At 48.2% G+C, this 18962-nt stretch overlaps 1 protein-coding gene across 2 annotated transcripts in view; it reads left to right on the top strand.

Moving 5' to 3' along the window:
* LOC142559217 (arylsulfatase B-like) overlaps positions 1-18962 on the top strand; it is a 77846-nt gene that overhangs the window by 19825 nt on the left and 39059 nt on the right. For both annotated transcript variants that reach the window (XM_075670855.1, XM_075670848.1), the window contains exons 3-5: positions 2304-2417; positions 4780-4939; positions 18422-18534. In XM_075670855.1, the coding sequence (XP_075526970.1) occupies positions 2304-2417; positions 4780-4939; positions 18422-18534 (387 nt within the window). The remainder of the gene's footprint in view (positions 1-2303; positions 2418-4779; positions 4940-18421; positions 18535-18962) is intronic.

The following is an 18962-nucleotide window of genomic DNA, read 5'->3' as shown; positions in this document are numbered from 1 at the left end:
GCGATCTGCGATGAATACAGTGTCTAGCTGCGTCGAGGGCTCATAGCTTCGTATGCGCAGTGGGCCTCTTCGATTTTCGGAGTTCTGGCAGCCCGCTGGCAGCCAGATGGCAGCCAGCTAGTTCCGGTTCTGACAGGAAGTCACATGGGCTGGGATCCCAAGACAACCCGAACCTGCCCGAAGTTTGCAAAATCGAACGCCGGTGCAGCTGGCCAAACGTAAACATGCTACCAGCATGGCAGCGCCCGTCGAGGCCGGCGCGCGCTCGGCGTAGTCGGCCCATTTATGTGTTGCCAGCTTGAAAATATATTGTTGCATTCAGGGATACGATCACTTTCGCGCGATTTCGCGCGACTCGGCGCAGGACGCGTACTCGGCCAACCTCGCTTGCGCAGCGCAACAGATGGCCTTCGACGCGGCGGATGACAAGACGCGAAATCGTGATTGTATACTCGAAAGCGATAGCTGGAGGACCCCTGCTCGCAGCAATCACGTCGACCATTGATGAGTTGGCGTTGTGTCATCACAATTAAGACATGAAAAAGCAGGTTATCGGGTACGTCTAGCTCACGCATAAAATTTCGCGCCGACCTGCTTGGGCTTCGATTTCATAAAGTTTGTTGTGGCTGATGGTGCTTCTCATTTAAGGAGCTGAGGACACGGCTGGCGCATGAAAATGCACGTCGCCCTTGACGACCGAAACGTTTCACACGAAACACAACATTGGTCGCAATCATGAGAGCAATAAGCCAATGTACGTGTGTCTAAATGTACCGAGTGCAATCAGTGTATTCTTAGATCAACGACCTGCAGTTCGAACACATATCGGTTTCGAGCTGCCACAGCATACGACGGAGAGACGGAGCGAACACGGGCTAGCTGCAAAGCCTTCGCTAACTGCAGAGAAAGGAGATATACATACGCGAGATATGTGAAAAGGAACGCCACCAGAGAAAGACGAAACCAAAATGTACCGCAATGTGTGAATGAGCGTCTACAACTTGCGTAGAACACGATGAAGATAATATGCACGCATGAGAGCGCGGCGCGCTGTTCACCGCCGCGAAGAAGCAATCAGCTGGGGACACGCACACAAAAGCTTCAAACGGTTCACCACAGCTCGTATCACACCGCTTCGCGATGCGGAACGGTGCGTTAGCACCTAAAAAGATAACGCTAGAAGTAAGGAAATCTGAAGATGACCGTAGACAGTTGGCTGAGCGAGGTAAATTTAAGTCCTCAAGCACCCGCGCTGCAATCCGCGAAGTCCCCGTAAACATGGCGGCGAGCGCCCATCGCCTCTCTTAGTCGTCTGCTAGCCAGAGAACTTCCAGAGAGCAGCCAGACCAAAATCGTCCTGGCAGGTTCTGGCAGCCCGCGGGTAGCCAGAACCGTCCAGCGCGAGCAAAACGAACGCCCAGCGGAAGTGCGTAGCGCGGTGGGCGGAGCAACCCGAGAAAAACGAAGACGCTCTGGCTGGCTCTGGCAGCCCGCGGGTAGCCAGAAGTGGAAAATCGAAGAAGCCACTGAGTGTTTTCGCTGCTTAGTTCGCGTTGAAGCGAGGGATAGCACTAAGGTCAATTTGCTCGCTGCTGATGCCGCGCTTCCTCACTCCAGCGTTTTGACAGCGAATTTCCGCGGTCGTCGAGTGAGATCGGTTCAGGTTTTCTTGTGCGCGTGATACCGTGGTGGTCAACTTAGACCCGCCGCGGCGGCTTAGCGGCTATGGTATGGCGCTGCTAAGCCCGAGGTCACGGGATCAAATCGTGGCCGCGACGGCCGCATTTCGATGGGAGCGAAAGGGGAAAAAAAAAAAAAAAAAACGTCCGTGTCTCGTGCATTGGGGGCACGTTAGAGATTCCCGGGGGGTCAAAATTTATTCGGAGCTCCCCACTACAGCGTGCGTCATAATCAAATCGTGGGTTTGGCACGTAAAACCGCAGGATTAAATTCTTGTTAGTTTAGTTAATAAGCGGAGGCAAGTTTGTACGGTTGATAAAACTACTATCCTTACTTCGTATAGCTGTCTTTACTAATTTGCTTTCGCAATAGATGCTTCGTCTTTTGGGTGAAAGTGCAACTTTTTTTTATTTTCTTCACACTTTGTCGCTTGAAGGAACGTTTTCAGCCTAAAAGTGGGCTCGCATTTTGGAAACTAGGCCCGACATTTTTTCGTTCGAAAATGGGAAGGGCGTGTTAACATCGCGAGGTCGTGCTTGTGAGTTGTACATCAACTCCACGCTCAGAGTATTGACATGTTTGCACGGATTATCATCTGTGATGCATACATCTTCGATTTTCAGATAGTCGGTGGCGTCATCTGCGCCCTACTGGCCTACGGAGTGTACGCATTAGTGACGTCCCAGCAGGAGGTAGTCACAAAGCCGCACATCATCTTCATACTCGCCGATGACCTGGTGAGTGAGACAGTGGGCGAGCTGATAGTTTGTTCGCCTTCACGATGGTCAACCAAAGTATAAGCATGACTACCATTAAACTAGGAGCCCCGCTGTGGTTTGAACTCACTGGTGGTGCATTTTGCAAACAGCAACACTTGCACAGCGATGAAACATGGAAATGTGCAAGTTCAGTAGCTTTGCGTCGCCTGCTGAATACATTAAAATGTAATTCAAGGACACACACGTCGTGCGGTCATTGGTAAGTGAAGCCGAGCCTGGCGCGTAAGAACATTATGAACCAACAGGGGAAGGGAGGAACGTCAGGGGAAAGTTAAAGCGTCTATCTTACGCTGCCGTGGCTCCAGCTAGAGCATTTTTTCACAATGAGAGCTTGCTTTTTCATAACGTTGATACCGGGGCGCAGGTAATGAAGCATACACTCTTAAAAAAAGGTTATACTAACACCTCAATCGTCCCAAAAAGCACTACCTTCAGGTAGTAAAATGATGGTTGGTACTTTTCACTACCTACTGAAGCTAGAAAAAAGCACTAACTTAGTATTAACTAAATTCTACCTCGTTAGTGCAGTTGCTAACGCAACTAAAATATCATTAATAACGATACAGTGGGGCCTGTTCGATTTATAAGTGCCGCTTGCATTGTCATATGAAGTCGATGTTATTGTAAAAGCACAAGAAAAGTAAAATAATAATTATATAAGAAATTTAAAGAGAACCACGTTCTTTCGCTATATATTAAGGCATTAATTAAGTGTATACATATATAATGTTTACCAGGGAGATTAGGGCGCGCTGACTCCGAGTAAGAATGCATACTACATATCTTCAACAAGTAGCGATACGCAAGAACACACATACAGAACGAGAAAGGGGCTACATGACACTTTCTCAAGAGCAAATTCAATAGTGTTTATAACCCTAGTTTGGGGGAGCACATCTTGTACCGTTGAGTGCCTATCTATTTAGTTAAATAATCAAAGCTTTGTGCACAAATTTGGAAAGCCTACTATGTGCATATATGTATGCTACGACGTCGTACATAACTGTTAGTCCAACATTATGAACAACATTACAATTTATCTCAATTTTGCAGATGTCTCTTACAATCACAGCATAGTAGGCCACGACCATGGACGAGGTAGTGGTGCCTTAGTGGTTACTTAGTAAAAATTACTAAGAAGCTTTTCTGGCTAGTAAAGGCAGAACTTACTAGCTTTACTAGCCGCTGGCTAGTACAGAGATAGTAAGAAGGTAGTAAAATACATGGTAATATAATAAATGCGCGCATTTGCTAGCTATTTCCTAACCTTATTTTTAAGAGTGTAGAGATTAAGCCTATTATCTGCGTTGATCTTGAGCGTAAGATAGGCGCGAAAACATAACACGAACATGAAGGACACGACTGCACATTAGAAGTTAAAATCCCACGACTAACTGGAATGGGACAAACGAGTAAATGCGTGAATAAGCGTGTACGTGGACAACACAGGAATTATTTAAAGGAAAGTCCAACTTTATATTTGTCGCCGCGTTGTCGAGATTACGGCTCTCCCCAAGATTAGAGGAAACCAAGATTCTATTCAGACATTCGGATCAACTAACAGGTGAAATCGTTGAGGCGTTTTTTTTATCGGAGAGCAACCAAAAATGCGTGCGTGAGCCGTGCTTCAGTGCCTTTACAGCATAGGGCAATACATTTCCTGAGACCAATTCTAAGCCGCTGCAGTTATATTAAGTGTAGTTATAAAACCCTCAGCCTGTGACCACTGGAAACATATGACTTAATTATAGGCAGCTCAAACTCTTAATGCGCCGGTTCGAAAGAAAGTTTCGCTGAAAATTGGGCTGGGGTAATGCAATATCTCCCAAGCCTGCTGTTTTATTATTCGTAATTTTGCCCGGTTTTATTGTATGCTCTCAATATCCGTCTTTTTCTGCAACGAAAACTGAAGCTGCTGCTACTATTACTTCTGCAAGTATACTACTACTACTATTACCACTACTACTGCTACTACTACTACTACTACTACTACTACTACTGCTACTACTACTACTACTACTACTACTACTACTACTACTACTACTACTACTACTACTTATAATAGTATACTACTTCTACTACTATACTAGTTCCGCTGCTGCTACTGCTACTACTGCAGCCTTACAAGAGATTTCCGTAACTCACTTTCCTTCCTCAAATAGTTACTACTACAGCTACTACTACTACTACTACTACTACTACTACTGCTACTACTATTACTACTACTACTACTACTACTACTACTACTACTACTACTACTACTACTACTACTGCTGCTGCTGCTGCTGTGACAATTGCAATGTTTATTGTTCAAATGCAGGGCTGGGGCGACGTCAGCTTCCATGGATCTCCCCAGATCCCGACACCCAACCTGGACACGCTGGCCGCTGACGGAGTGGTGCTCAACAACTACTACGTACACCCAACTTGCACAGCGTCGAGGGGTGCACTCATGACCGGCCTTTACGCGACGCGATACGGTACGCTCTCCCATGAGTAGAGTCGCTCATAAGAAGCAGCTCAGTATATGCGCACGTATTTTTGATTAACTACAGTAATGATTTCAAGTAACATTTCTCTTTCCTTCGTATATAACAGACCCTGCGGATCTCAAAGATGTAGTAGCTTAATATTGCCATCATGCTGTAGTCTTGATTTCAATTATAATTTTACAGTGAACCTGCTAGATCAGTCACGAAGTCTATATTTTGAGGAAATATGGAAATGTTAGGGGCAATATGTAGAAATTTTGAGGAGCGTGCGTTAATTAGGAGTAAAATGAAAATTTCCAAATTCTAGTTTTCGGCTTATTTAGAGACGTTATATGAAACGTTTACAAGGTTTCCCCTTCAACCTGAAAGGACCAATAAACGTCGCAGTTTCCCCCGAAAGGCGAAGCATCGATTGCGATAGCAAATTAGTAGACAACTATACGGAGTAAGGATAGTGGCTTTATTGGCCCCCTCGTAAACATTGTCTTACTCACTAAATTAACAAGCGTGGTGTCACGCGCACAGACAAACATAAACACATCTCACTCGATGAGCACGAACACTCGCTTTCAATATGCTGGCGCGAGAAAGAGCGCCAGCGGCAGCGAGCCACTTTACCTTCGGGCTGCCTCTCGCTTCAACGTGAACTAAGCGGCGAAAACACAGCGCACACGAAGCTATCATGCGCCGGCGCACCTATACTCTGCACACATTACAGATCGCTTTCAAGATAGGACCTCCCCCCCCCCCCCCCGCGGCCGCGCCATACGCAGAAGCCGCCTGAGAAGAACGCCCCCTCCTCTCCCCCGGTGACTTGCGCGCGACTGAAGACGGCGCGCTTTCTCCCCGCTCTCCTCACTTGCGCGCGCGAGATTGAGCCGCCATCGTCTTCTCACCCTCGCACCCTGTCACTCGCACATGCAGCACACGGAATGCGGCGACGTTATCGCCCTTCGACTTTATACGGAACATCACGGTGACGGCAGAAATGCACCTGAAGTGTCCAAGTTAATGCTATCGCAGTAAAACGGCAGTGATATATTTTAAAGGAAATGACGGCTATTTAATGGGTGACGTGTACCGAAAGGTTCAAGCACGTGGGTAATTAATTAGGTACTTTGAAAATAATTACTGAATACTTGTCTCTTTCTTCAAGTTTTCTGTTATACGAGGCGCGTGCTTGCTTCTCCCGGTCTCCTCGGTGAATTATGCGAGGCATGTTGTTTATATTTCGTTCAAATAGGAAGCATGTTGTAAGTAACGATTGATAAATGTTTAAATTATGTCAATTGTAGCCTTTGTAGAAACTTACTGATGCAAGCGTTCCAGAGCGTCATATATACGGCCGTTATCCGCAACGTTTCTGAGAGCTCTAAAACGCCTGTACAAGACGCCGACTTGCAATTCGGCAAAAGTATGGTGAGCATGTTAAGTTTAATATGCCCGCCGTATTGGCTTAGTGGCTATAGCGTTGCGAGGCTATAAGCCCGAGTTTGCGGGATCAAATCCCGACCGCGACAGCCGCATGCGTATTGATTGGGGCGAAATGCAAAAACACCCGTGTACAATGCATTGGGCGCTCGTTAAAGAACCCCATCTGGTCAAAATTATTCCGGAGTCCCTATAGTACGACGTGCCTTGTAATTAGATCGTAGTTTTGGCACTTAGCCCAGAATTAAAAATTAAGTGTAATATGTGACGGAACTTTGACGTTGTTGGCAGTTAAAAACATTGCAAATAATTAGTGAGTGAGTGAGAAAACATTATTTTGAATCAGAATGATTCGCGTCCGGCGAGTTAGTGAGCCGGGGCACCCGCCGAGGTTACGGCCAAGAGTTCTTGCCTCTCGGCGGCTTCCTCGGCCCTCTGGACTGCCCAGAGTTGGTCTCCCAGGTTCGAGCTGAGCAGCGCGGCCTGCCATCGCGCGCGGAGGCTGTCGATGGAGGCTTCGCTCGCATGTCCTGTATTAGTTCCTGGCATTCCCATAGCATGTGTTCTAGCGTCGCTCTGGTGCCACACACTTTGCATCTGCCTATTGTGCATATGTCTGGATGAATGGCGTGCATTGGTGTCGGGCTATTGTATGATTTGGTTTGTAGTTGTCGCCACTGGACAGCTTGCGATCTAGTGAGTTGTGGATGGGGGGAGGGGGTTGGATAAGTGCATCTTTGCATCCTGTAATGGGTGGTGATGTCGTTGAACCTGGCCATTCCCATACTTCGGAGGGCCCCGTCGATGGGTCTGCATTCGTCGCAGCTCGGAAAGTCAGTCGTCGAGTTGTGTGCCGCCGCATTAGGGTTGTCCTCTCCCGTTGAGTCGGTGGTGTGGGCTGGTATCCATAGGATTTGGACGCATCTGTCTTCCCTTGTTGGTTTGCCTTTTCGGAGTATGTTTAGCGCCTCCGCTGAAATTCGGCCGTTCGCGAAGTTGCGTACTGCCGTCTGTGAATCGCTGATTATATAGTATGCGTTGTTTTGTACTATGACTAACGCTATAGCCGCTTCCTCCGCCGTTTCGATGCGTGTAGTGTTTACAGTCAAGCGTGTGCAGCATTGTCTGTTGTAGTTAAGTACTGCTGCGACAAAGCTGCGTCTGTGTTTGTAACGTGCAGCGTCTACAAAGACCGCGTCCTTGTTATTTCCGTAGTTTTTCGCCATGTTCCTTGCCCTGCTTTTTCTCCGGTCCTCATGGTGTACAGGATGCATATTCATGGGTAAGGGGGTAACATGAGTTTGGCCCTTATTTCGTTGAGTATGTCCCGCTTGTCTCCGCGTTGTGTGTGGTAGCGAATCCCTAATTTTTCTAGGATGTGTCTGCCCGCCGTCGTCTTGGGTATTGCGCTATACTTTGCGCTTCTATTAGCTCCTCTAGCGTGTTGTGCAGTCCCAGCTCTAGGAGTTTCGCCGTGCTCGTGCTTAGCATGAGTCCAATCGCTTGTTTATATATCTTCCTAATCAGGCCGTCTAGATTCTTCTTCGCTGCGGCGCCCCATCTGTGGTATGCCGCCACATACGTGATCTGACTTATGACGAACGCCTGGATGATTCTAGCGACGCTTGCTTCTTCCACTCCTTCGTGCAACGTTGGTGATTGTCTTGATCAATCGCATCGTCTGAGAAACTTTGGCTTCGATTTTGCGAATAGTTTCTCCATTGGTGCCCTTGGCTCCTATGACCATTCCCAACACCCTTATTTTCTCGACTTTGGGTATGGGTTGTCCATCTTGGGTCATGAGTTCTATGTCTTGGTAGGTTTGTGTGTTGTAGTTCTTGGGAGGTCTCCCCTTTAGCGTTGGTCTGGACAGCAACCACTCAGATTTTTAGGCCGATCATGTTAGATCAGTGCCTTCTAGGTATTTCTCGACTGTTCCAACAGCTTCTTGTAGTCTCTATTCAATCGATCCATCACTGCCATCGTTTATCCATAGCGTGATGTCGTCTGCATAGATTGTGTGGTTAAGTCCTTCGATTCTTTGTAATTTGCTAGGAAGACCAATCAGAGCCAGGTTAAAGAGCATAGGCGATATAACCGATCCCTGCGGTGTGCCTGCACTGCCAATAGGCACACCCTCGTGTGTTTATGTGCTATATACGAGATTCGAGGTTCCCCTGGTGTCCTCGGTGAAATAAACAAGATACCTTGGTTATATCCCTGGAAAAAAAAATGGGGCACGTTATGGGTTATGTGTACGCAAAGTTCGAAGTGTTTGGGTTAGTTGCGGCCTTTGCAATAAGTTACGTATTGAAGCGGTCCGGATCACTCTAAGCTAGTGTTACGAGCGGCGCAAAATTATCAGTCGCTTCACTGGCGATACTACAAATGCCACCAAGGTCAAACTTATCGTCGTTGAGGGGAATGCTATGACAAATCCTTGTGCGAACATAAATGCATGTGGATCAAATACCTCCTTTGCAAAAAATTATTTTAGCAAGTGGTCGAAGGCGTTATATGGTCATTTTACGCTACTAGTTTCCGAGTGTCTTGCGGGACAATCGTGCGGTACACCAAGATAGTGCATACGCTGCACTAAGTTTATATTCAGTGGTGAAGAAGTCATGTTAAGTGTAATGTCTCGCGTGATTTTAACGTTTATGGCCTATTAAGAAGGGTCGCAAATGATCATCGAACCTTCGTTTTCAAGCAAAGCTTGTATTGCTTCACTCGTTCCGGCGTCGGTGTTGGTGTTGCCGTACGAAAACACCCAAGCGGCGCGAAAATAAAAATTGTTTGCCGGGTTGCGAGACTACCACGCTAACCGATTCAGCCAATGTCGGTTCATCACACGCGGCTTTAAGGCAGGGTTTTGTATGCATGCAGAAGTAGACGCAGCGCAACGTGCGACCCTTTCCTCTCCCTGAGGAAGCAGGAAAGGGTGTGGCCGCGTATTGGCTCGCCTCGCGCCCGCCGTTTCCTGCCAGTCAAGGCCCAGCATCAAATGGTTCGCGTTTGGTTCGTTCTGTCGAAGAGCAGGCTGCGTTGAAGGAACGGCAGTGGGAGCGGGCCGCGCGTAGCGCGCTTGGCCGAAGAACAGGTGGCATTTGATGAACGCCGCCAGAAACTTGCTCGAGAAAGTGCTCGTCGTCGACGTGCGGATCTCGCCGTAAGGGATAGCGAAGCCGCTGCGTTACGACAACGAAGAGCCGCGGATCCCGAGCTTCGCTTGCACCCCTCTTCACAATAGTGGAAGGGCGTTTAATTTTTTTTCATCTATTTTTTGTGATATACGAGGGTTGATCCAGAAATAAGGTTCCCAAAGAGCTCCAGCCACAAGGGAAGGTGTGAGGCGAAATCCGGCAACTCTGCTGCGCGTGGCTGTTCCCCCACTCTCGATTCCCCCCGGCCGCGCTTCGCTGCGCCACTCTTTCTTGGCTCAGCAGCCGTCCGATATGGAGCTTCCCATTGTTGATCCCGCGAAGTGCGAGATTCTTTCCCTAAATCGCTTTTTGCACGCCAGAGGGACTCTACCCGTGGATATTCATCGTCAGTTGACGGAGGTGTATGGCGAGAAGTGTATGTCCCTTCAACACGTTCGAAAATGGTGCGGGGAGTTTAGTGCCGGTCGGAAGGAAGTCCACGAAGAAGAAGGAAGGGGAAGACCGTCAGTTTCGGAGGCGGTTATCGAGATGGTCCAACGCGAAGTGCTTCAAAACGGGAGGATCACCGTCCGTTAACTTGTTGCTTAGATTCCTGGGAGTTCTTACGGTACAGTGGAAAGAGCTTTGACTGAAAAATTGGGGTATCATAAGTGTGCTATATGGGTAGCGCGGCTGTTGACATCAGACCACAAAGAGAAACGCCTTGACTGTGCTCGCCAGTTTCTCCAAAAGTGTCGAGAAGGTAAGAGAGGATTGTTGAACTCCATTGTTACAGGAGACGAAACGTGGGTGTTTCATTGCACTCCCGAAACGGAACAAAAATCCAAACAGTGGCGTCGCCCAGAGTCACCAGTCGCAAAGAAGTTCAAACAAACTCATTCTGCTGGCAAAGTCATGGCCAGTGTTTTTGTTTTTAATCGTAAGGGGATACTGCCGATCAATTTCATGGAACGGAGGGCAACAATAAACTCAGACAGTTATTGTACATCACTAAGAAAACTCAGGCAAACTATCCAGAACCACTGGCGAAGACGACTGGCAGCCGGTGTAACGCTGCTTCACGACAGCGCCCGACCTCACGCCTCCCATCAAACCCAGGAATTTTGACGAAATTTGGGTGGACTGTCATGCCCCACCCACCATACAGTCCAGACCTCGCGCCTAGGGATTATCACTTGTTCCCCACGTTAAAGGGACATTTGAGTGGCCAATGCTTCCGGAGCGACGATGAAGTCAAAGAAGAGGTGAAACGCTTCCTCAACGGTTTGGCGGCGGAGTTCTACGACATTGGGATACAGAAATTGGAGCACCATCTACAAAAATGCGTAGAAAAAGATGGCGATTATGTAGAAAAATATAGCAAAGTTTCATGTTTCCAATTTTGTAAATTTCTATGAGAATAAACAATGTTGCGTATTTCCAAAATTGACGGGAGCCTTATTTCTCGATCAACCCCCGTACAAGGGTCGTAGTAAGTTACCGAACCGGTGTCCTCGCTGAACACGCTGCGTTTATATATGTTGAAAATTACTGGAAGGTTATGCGTAATGTGTAGACGAAGTTTAAAGTGTGTGGTCTAATTATGGCATTAGCAATAAGTTATGCATGCAAGGGTTCCAAAGCGTTGCAATTGTGTTTTACGAACGACATGCAATTTAGTGCGCTACCCTTGGAGAACTATCAATGCTACCGAGATCAAATTCAGCGAAATCGGGGGGGGGGGGAGGGGAGAGATTATGGCCAAGATTCTCGCAAAGTAAAATATGTGCGGGGCATTGGCTCAATACTAGGTTCATTTGGGCGTGTACAACCACCCACGTACGCAGTGCACGAGGTCGTGCGTACGTATAGCGAAGCCCGCGCGCATGAAACGGCAATAGTTGGCCGGACACAAAAGTTGAGGATTGCTGACTTGCACGCGCAGGAGCCGGTAGTGTGCTACACAGCGCTGCCATATGCCAGCTTCTGAAACTGTGTTGCCAATATCAGCCGCCACGAAGTCAAAGCCAGAGTCATATCTTCGGCAAGAGCGACATCGAAAAATTCGCTCTCGTGGATACGCGAGAACGTCCCGCAAAACCCGCAGAGCCCGCAGCGGATGCTATACGCAGCTTTTGAAAAGCTGCGGACGCACGCAATAGACCGTGCGTGCTCCTGAGTACTGAGCATGTGCACCATTGCCTCAGTGGGTTTCCTGCGTACGCAGAGCTGTTGCGGACGCCCAACTAAAGCTGTCTTTTATCGTGTTCCTGTGATCAGTGGGGTCACTCGACTTCCCGGCACCCGCTGTAGCTGCTCGGGGTGCTCTGCAAGAATTTGTTCCATAATGTACCGACAAGGCCAGCTGACCTTTTACGGCGAAGCTGTATATGGCTAGCCAATCCGTCCGTCCGTCGGTCGCCTGTGTGCTGATAACTCCTCCGGCGCAGCCCCATGCGCATGCGAAAAAAGAAAGAGAGAAAGAGAGGCGCGCGATTGGCTGCACCAGTAGTGACCTCGTTGCTCTCCGTCGCCGCCGAGCACGTGCGCAGCAGTTTCTCTCCGGGTCAGAAATGGGTAAGCCTCGCGTCATACGTACTCCTGAGGAGGAGGCAGCTTTTGATCAGCAACGCCGTGAGCAGAACCGGGAACGAGCTAGTCTACGCCATGCCGAAGCTACAGCCCGGGCACAAGAACAGGCTCGTGCAGCCGAGCGCAAACAGCAACTGCGTACCGAGTATCCGGCAGCCTACCAATCGGTCGTTTAATAAACCGTCGAGATTAACCCAGGGATGAACACCGGGGCCGCACGTTTCAGTTTCGCTGGTTAACCATCTGTAGGGAGTAATTGGCCAGTGATTTCTGTTTCTTTCGGACAGCACTGAGCTTTGGGTCTTAGAAAGCAATAGGAAGACAACGAATAACTTGCAGAGGCAGGGAATGGAAAGTGATATCAATTGATCGCGCGTTGCTTTAGCACTCTTATTTAGCGTTAGAAGAATATAGTTATAGAGGCTAGAAGGCTGTAGCCTCTACAGTATAGTTGTGGAAAGCTAGGGACGTTGTGGAAACCTTTCTCCTCCGTGTCTTTTCCGTACAGCACATTGTCCCGTCTGTTTTACTCGTCCCGTCGTTTGCACTGTTTCGCCATGACGAACGCAAAGGAAATATTGCCCAGCTCTGAACTACGTCACCCTAACTGCGCTACACATCATGATGTTTCTTATGCTTATCATCGTAGTTGTTTATTATGTTTAATATGCCTGAGCTGTGCAAGTATACTTATGTAATCTTTACTAATTTACAATCTACGTCATATTATCTGGCTTGAATGTATGGAACCATATCGTTTACAGTATATCATATCACCGACATTGTATGTCGTATTGGTGGCGAGGAGTTACGGAGTCGCCATCTATCGGAAGCGCCTCGCTGGCGTAGTATGAGGGATCACGTGGCGCGCTCCTCATAGGTTTTGCTGTCAGCGCTCACTGAAAACACCACGCGCGAGCTCTCCCGGACATTTCTGTAAGTACTTTCGAAACGAGAGAAGTTTCTTACTGTCTAAATAATAATCTTGGGCAAACTGAAAGCACACAATCGTTTACAGACGCTATCTCTTTACCGAATACCGAATACCGAATTTACCGAATATCTCTTTACCGAACGCCACTGCGCGCGGTCGCCGCGATGGAGTCTCCCGAACCGGCTTCTTGCGTGAAAGGTAGGTAAACGCTGAGAGCAAACTATCTGAAATATGTTATTATAGTGTTTGTATAACTAAATGGACCGTAATAGAATGAAGCCTCAATGCAGCGATCGCGCAGATTCGCAGCGACCGACTGCGCGTCTGCATGCTTGTCCGCGCACCGTTTCGCTTTCTCCGCGCGTGCGTTTTCGCACCGTGCCATGAGCTTTATGCCCCAACCACTGGCACGCGCCGGAAAGCTTCGGCGCGCGCCAGTGAATAACGTCTGTATAACCAAATGGAGCATAGCAGAATGAAGCCTCAATGCAGCGATCGCACGGGTTCGCAGCGACCGACTGCGCGTCTGCATGCATGTCCGCGCACAATGTTTTGCTTTCGCTGTGAGCGCGTTTTCGCACCGTGCCATGAGCTTTAGGCCGCAGAATATGAGCATTTGACAGTATACAAGCAACCATTGTTGCGTGGGCGCTATCAGAGCTGTCCAAAAATAATTTCATTGTAGAGACTTCGACGCCTACGGGGACTGTGATGTGCCGTCGCGACGATTCAATCTTTTTTTTCTACTAAATTCTTTGACCTTTCAATACTATTTCTCGAGTTGCGTCGCACTGTATGTTTATCGGTGTTCTCAGCGTGCAATTCCCCGCTGCTCCTTTTTTGTAATCCAGTGCATTAATTCATAACACAAACATGACCATATGCCATGTTTTTTTTAAATGTGCTTCTTACCGCTGCCTTTCCACTCCACTGAACTTGCCAGTTTCTATAGCATCGACAAGTTCATAGACCAAACCGTCATGACATTAGTCGGGCAGCGGACACGGGCGAGCGTCTCAGTGCGCGTTTTCAGAACATCGCAGACCGGGCGCCGTAGCAGAAATCTTCCTCGCGTCTGTGCTTGCTGCATACCCGAGTTGTAGCCGATGACTGTTTGCCGGTTTTATGTTTCGCGAGCTAAGCTTCACACAGCTTCTTGTCCTGCGGCTACGTGTGAATAAGGCTGACACCGTGCTTCGTTGCGTGCGTCCGGCATTGCAGCACCGAGCAGTAGCCCACCATGTTGTGCGCCTTCAAAGGCAGCCACTACCTATTGTAGAGCTTTCAAGCGTTGTAAAGGAGACACTCGAAGTGGGAAAATCTCGTCACTAAATGAGGACCGCAGCGTACGAGGGAATATAAACTCTTGTTTTCAGCTCGTTTCGGCGCGCCCGAAGCAGCCGACGCGGCCGCTATGTCCACGTGATCCCTCCTAGCACGTCACGCCGACGGTGGCGCCAGCTTTTCCAGTGGTGGAGCTCGAGGCCAATAGGGTGGTGAGGCTTTTCAAGCTATTGTTGAGGCTGCTTTATTTCTGCCAACCTGTTTCTTTTGTAAAAATTCTGAAAAATAAACTGTTTGACATAGTTTGTCGGAGCCTAATCTCACTCGTGTAACTTAAAAGGACCAACAAACAATTTTTACACCAACAATATTTTTCCTTCCTTTTTTCCCTTTCTTTTTTTAATTTTTTTGCAACGGAGAGCTTACTGCTCAGAATGTAGAATCGTGTAGTGGTAGCGTGGAAAACGCCGTATAACATTTTTTTTATCAGAATTGTTATATCTGCAGTGGCGATCGTGTTCATGAAATCGTACGCTGAAAACATGTTGGATAAAAGTGATGAGCGAACGCGATAGCGATTGCACGCCGGCGTTCGTGGGAAGCGGACTGCAAGTGCGGCGTGTGCTGTGCGTAGTAGTAGTAAACTTTATTCTGCGCGAGATTGGGTTTGGGGAGGAGGGGAGTGGGAGGGCCCGTCCTCATCTTCGTCAGGCGGCGGCCGCGCCTTGCGCTTTGGCCGCGTCTTCGGCCAGCTGGACGACCCGGTGTTGGAGATCCGGGTCTGAGCTCAGCAGTGCAGTCTCCCACTGCTCTAGGGTGGTAATGGGACGGGGTAGTAATGAGCTGAAAATAATATTTTGTTGATCAAGTCGATGCTCATGCGTTTCGTATGTTTTCTAACCTGTTGAATTATTGCCACAATAATACCTAATGTATTTCGTGGTTTCCTGTCCACCTGCTCTGGTCATATACAAGTCAAGGTGCTCTTTCGAAAGTTTTCGAAAGCGAAACGCAAAAACTTAGTGCGCTTCCACTCCATCAAGAAGGATGACCAGTGAAGTTGTGCATGCGGGCCCCTTAATGGCGAACTGCTCCTCCCCCATGGGTCGGCCCGGCATTTCACTATCTTCGGTATCGGCCCCCGTATGGGAAGGGCTTAGCGCTTGCTTCACGTTTGCCGCGGGTCGGCGCGGCATAGCCTTATCCTCGGGATTTTTTTTCTACACGCGAACACAATAGTGGGGAAAGTAGCGCTTAACAGCTTCGCTGTAAAATGCTTTTACACCGATGTGCACAGTTGAGCGTGTTTCCGCCAGACCACAGAACTCGAGGTACTCACTCGCAAACTCGTGCGCGTGCAAAAGCACTAATGTGCGGCACCACGCCAATGACAGACACCACTGCTCGACACGGGTATGGTCCCTTAAAATATTCCAAATACCGTAACACGGTTAGGGGCTGCCGATTCACTCGTTGTGGCGAAGCCAGCGCCGCTTAGCATGAACTTTTTTTTAGCTAGTAATGCACATTAAAAAGTAAAATGTAATTTCTACTTGAATCGCGAACAACAGGCTCGATTATATCACTATAAATCATGGTCTTTTCATTTCCACTAACATAAAGGCAGCGCGCTTAAAGGGACTGACAATCAATTGTTATGGTAGCCATTTTTTTAGTGCAATTGAAACCTTATCGATCAGAGTGTCGAATCATGCAGTGATAACGCGGAAAACGCTGTGGAACATTTTTTATCAGAATTTTTCATCTGCAGTGAGAATCTAGTCGTTTGCTGGAAGGATGCTGGAAACAGTGACAGGTGAGCGCGATAGCAATTATACTGCGGCATTGGTGGGAGGCAGACGACATGCGCGGTCGTAGCTGTGAGAAAGTATTATATTGTTATCAAGCCGACGTTCCTGCGATTCATGTTTTCCGAAGTGTTAAATTATCTTTACAGTAATAGCTACGTGCTTTCGCGGTTTCTTGTCCAACAGCTTTTGCCATTAACAAGTCAAGTATGTTCTTTAGCGAAGCCAAGTTAAGATCTCTAAAGTAAAATGGTCGCTTTTACACGCTTTTACCCGTTCAGCACGTTACCGTAGCCACGCGTGCGTCTTTTATTTCCGAGGCATATCGTACCTCAAAGACCTGAGCGAGCTGGAACAAAGGCTTTTAGCTCGCATGCGTGCTCAAAATTTCGCGCGCGTACAATATCAACCATGTGCGCCGCCGTGCACTGAGGGACGCAAGTGCCACTCGTTAGCGTGAATTTTTTACAGCGAAGCTGTATATGGCTAGCCTATTCTTCCGTCCGTCTGTCACCTGTACGCCTAAAACTTCTCAGGCGCAACCCCATGCGCATGCGCGACGAAAAAAAGAGAGAAAGACAGGCGCGCGATTGGCTGCGCCAGTAGTGACGTCGTTGCTCTCCGTTGGAACCGAGCACGCACGCAGCAGTTTCTTTCCGGCTCCGAAACGGTGAGGTCACACGTCATAATTAATCCTGAGGAGCAGGCAGCTTCCGATCAGCAACGCCGCGAGCAGAAGCGGGAACGATCTCATCTACGCCGTGCCGATGCTGCAGCCCGGACTCAAAAACAGGCTCAGCTTTCGATTAGCAACGCCGCGAGCAGATCCAGGAACGAGCTCATCTACGCCGTTCCGATGCGGCAGCCTGGGGACAAGAACAGGCTCGTGCAGCCGAGCGCAAGCAGCAACTGCGTACCGAGGATCCAGCAGCCTACCAAGCCGTCGTTTAAAGAATTGTCGGGATTAACGCAGTCATTCACATCGGGGCCGCATGTTTCAGCTTCGCTGATTAACCATCTGTGCGGAGTGCTTGGGCGGTGATTTTTTTTCTGGATGCATCAATGATGCTGCTTAGCTTCTTCTATATGATGTAAGGCGTCACGGCGACAGCGAAGCAAAGCCTGCGTGCATCACATCATCTATCCTAGACAAGGGATATACGTGGGCTGTGATTAGCTCACATTACTGGGAACAAACTGGTATTAGACGGAGTACTGTTCTGTAAAATGTCAAATTCCCCTAAAGTGGATTGATACTTCGTAATACGCATAGAATAAAACGCTAAAGCCTGATAAATACGAACTGCAATTTTAAGTAATAAGTATGCTGTACTTAATAACAGCCGACTTGCGTACAGTAATCTCACATACTACATCCGGAGTACCAAGGCTTTGCCGCCAGTTCGCGCCACTTACTGGTTTTTGAGGCGGTATTTGCTAACCTAAAATCATAATCCCTACATAAATCGCGAAAAGCGGGCTCGATTCAATTATTATAGATCGTGGTCATTTAATTTCCATCAGCGTCTCACAACACATTCTAGCCATTTGTCAGTCCCTTTAATTTCCGAAAACCTTGGGCTGACATAAAACACAGGCACAAGACACAGGTGGTGAAACTACGTTCATTCTATCGAAAAAATGGTTAATGCAACAAACTATAAGGGGGGGGGGAGGAGGGAGGGAGGCGACGTCACTTGAGACCAACGCGTTAGGGTGCGATGATAATTTTTCTACATCTATTTGAACGATATCGTTTTCTACTTTCGCTAATACACGCCTCGTTTCACCGCTTCAGCTTGATCGTTTTTACTTAACAGAAATATGGAACGGTAAAAGGTCCTATTCACCGGCACCCAGTAAAATGTTCCAAGCCGACCGTTCGAGAAATTAACAAGATCCTGAAAGCCTGTGATAAGAAACTTGTCCCTGTCTGTATGTACTTGTAACCTGTTTCGGAGGGGCCACACACTCTATTCAGTACTAATTCAGCAGGCTTCACCTTCACTTGCGCGTCACATTGGCGTAACTGGCGGAACTGAAAAAAAAACGTGTATAGGTGCGGACTTCAGTCACTGTTCGTGCCACGCACCTGTTGGGTACATCCTCACGAAAGACAGCAAAGACGTCAAAGGATTCCCGTCAGTACACTGAAGCTCCCCACCGGATGTAACGTCACGCGAACGTGAAAAACCTCTTGTAACCTCGTGCAGTCTGATAGACAGGCACAAAGTAGGACCAGCAGAATGCGCTTACACTTCGCCTTTGTCTGCTGCAGGTCTCCAGCACATACCAATTCAACCGGGTGAACCGTTCGGTCTTGACCTCAAGTACACCCTGCTTCCTCAGCATCTGAAAAGACTCGGCTACGAGACTCACCTCATTGGAAAGGTCAGCAAGCGACCAGTTCTCAGCTGAATACAAAGCTAAGCAACTGATTAGACGTATAACATATACCATATACACTCGCTCGAAATCCGCGCTAGAAAGCAGCACGAAAAGAGGACGCAGGACACATTGAGGGCACAAGGCAAGTCGGTAGATGAGCGCGCGCGCGCACGCACAAAGTACAGAAAGAAAGGAAGAAAGAAAGAGAGAAAGAAAGAAAAACAAGGACATAGGAGAATGGCTGGATGAATGGGGCTCTATTCCGAATAAAATAAGTGGGGTTGAAAACCGAGCTAAATTTTTTAAAACCTGACCCATGGCCGTGATCAAATAGCACGAGGGCAGGACACAGAAAAGAGCACACAGGGGGTAGATGTTTACGTTTGAACTCCCTGTACTCGTCTTCTTTTATATCGGAGTCACGCGCTGGT

This window comes from Dermacentor variabilis, chromosome 1 (assembly GCF_050947875.1).
Source record: "Dermacentor variabilis isolate Ectoservices chromosome 1, ASM5094787v1, whole genome shotgun sequence".
In the NCBI taxonomy this organism is placed as follows: Eukaryota; Metazoa; Arthropoda; class Arachnida; order Ixodida; family Ixodidae; genus Dermacentor; species Dermacentor variabilis.
Note: the sequence above shows the minus strand (reverse complement) of the source record. Positions and strands in the feature narration are given on the sequence as shown.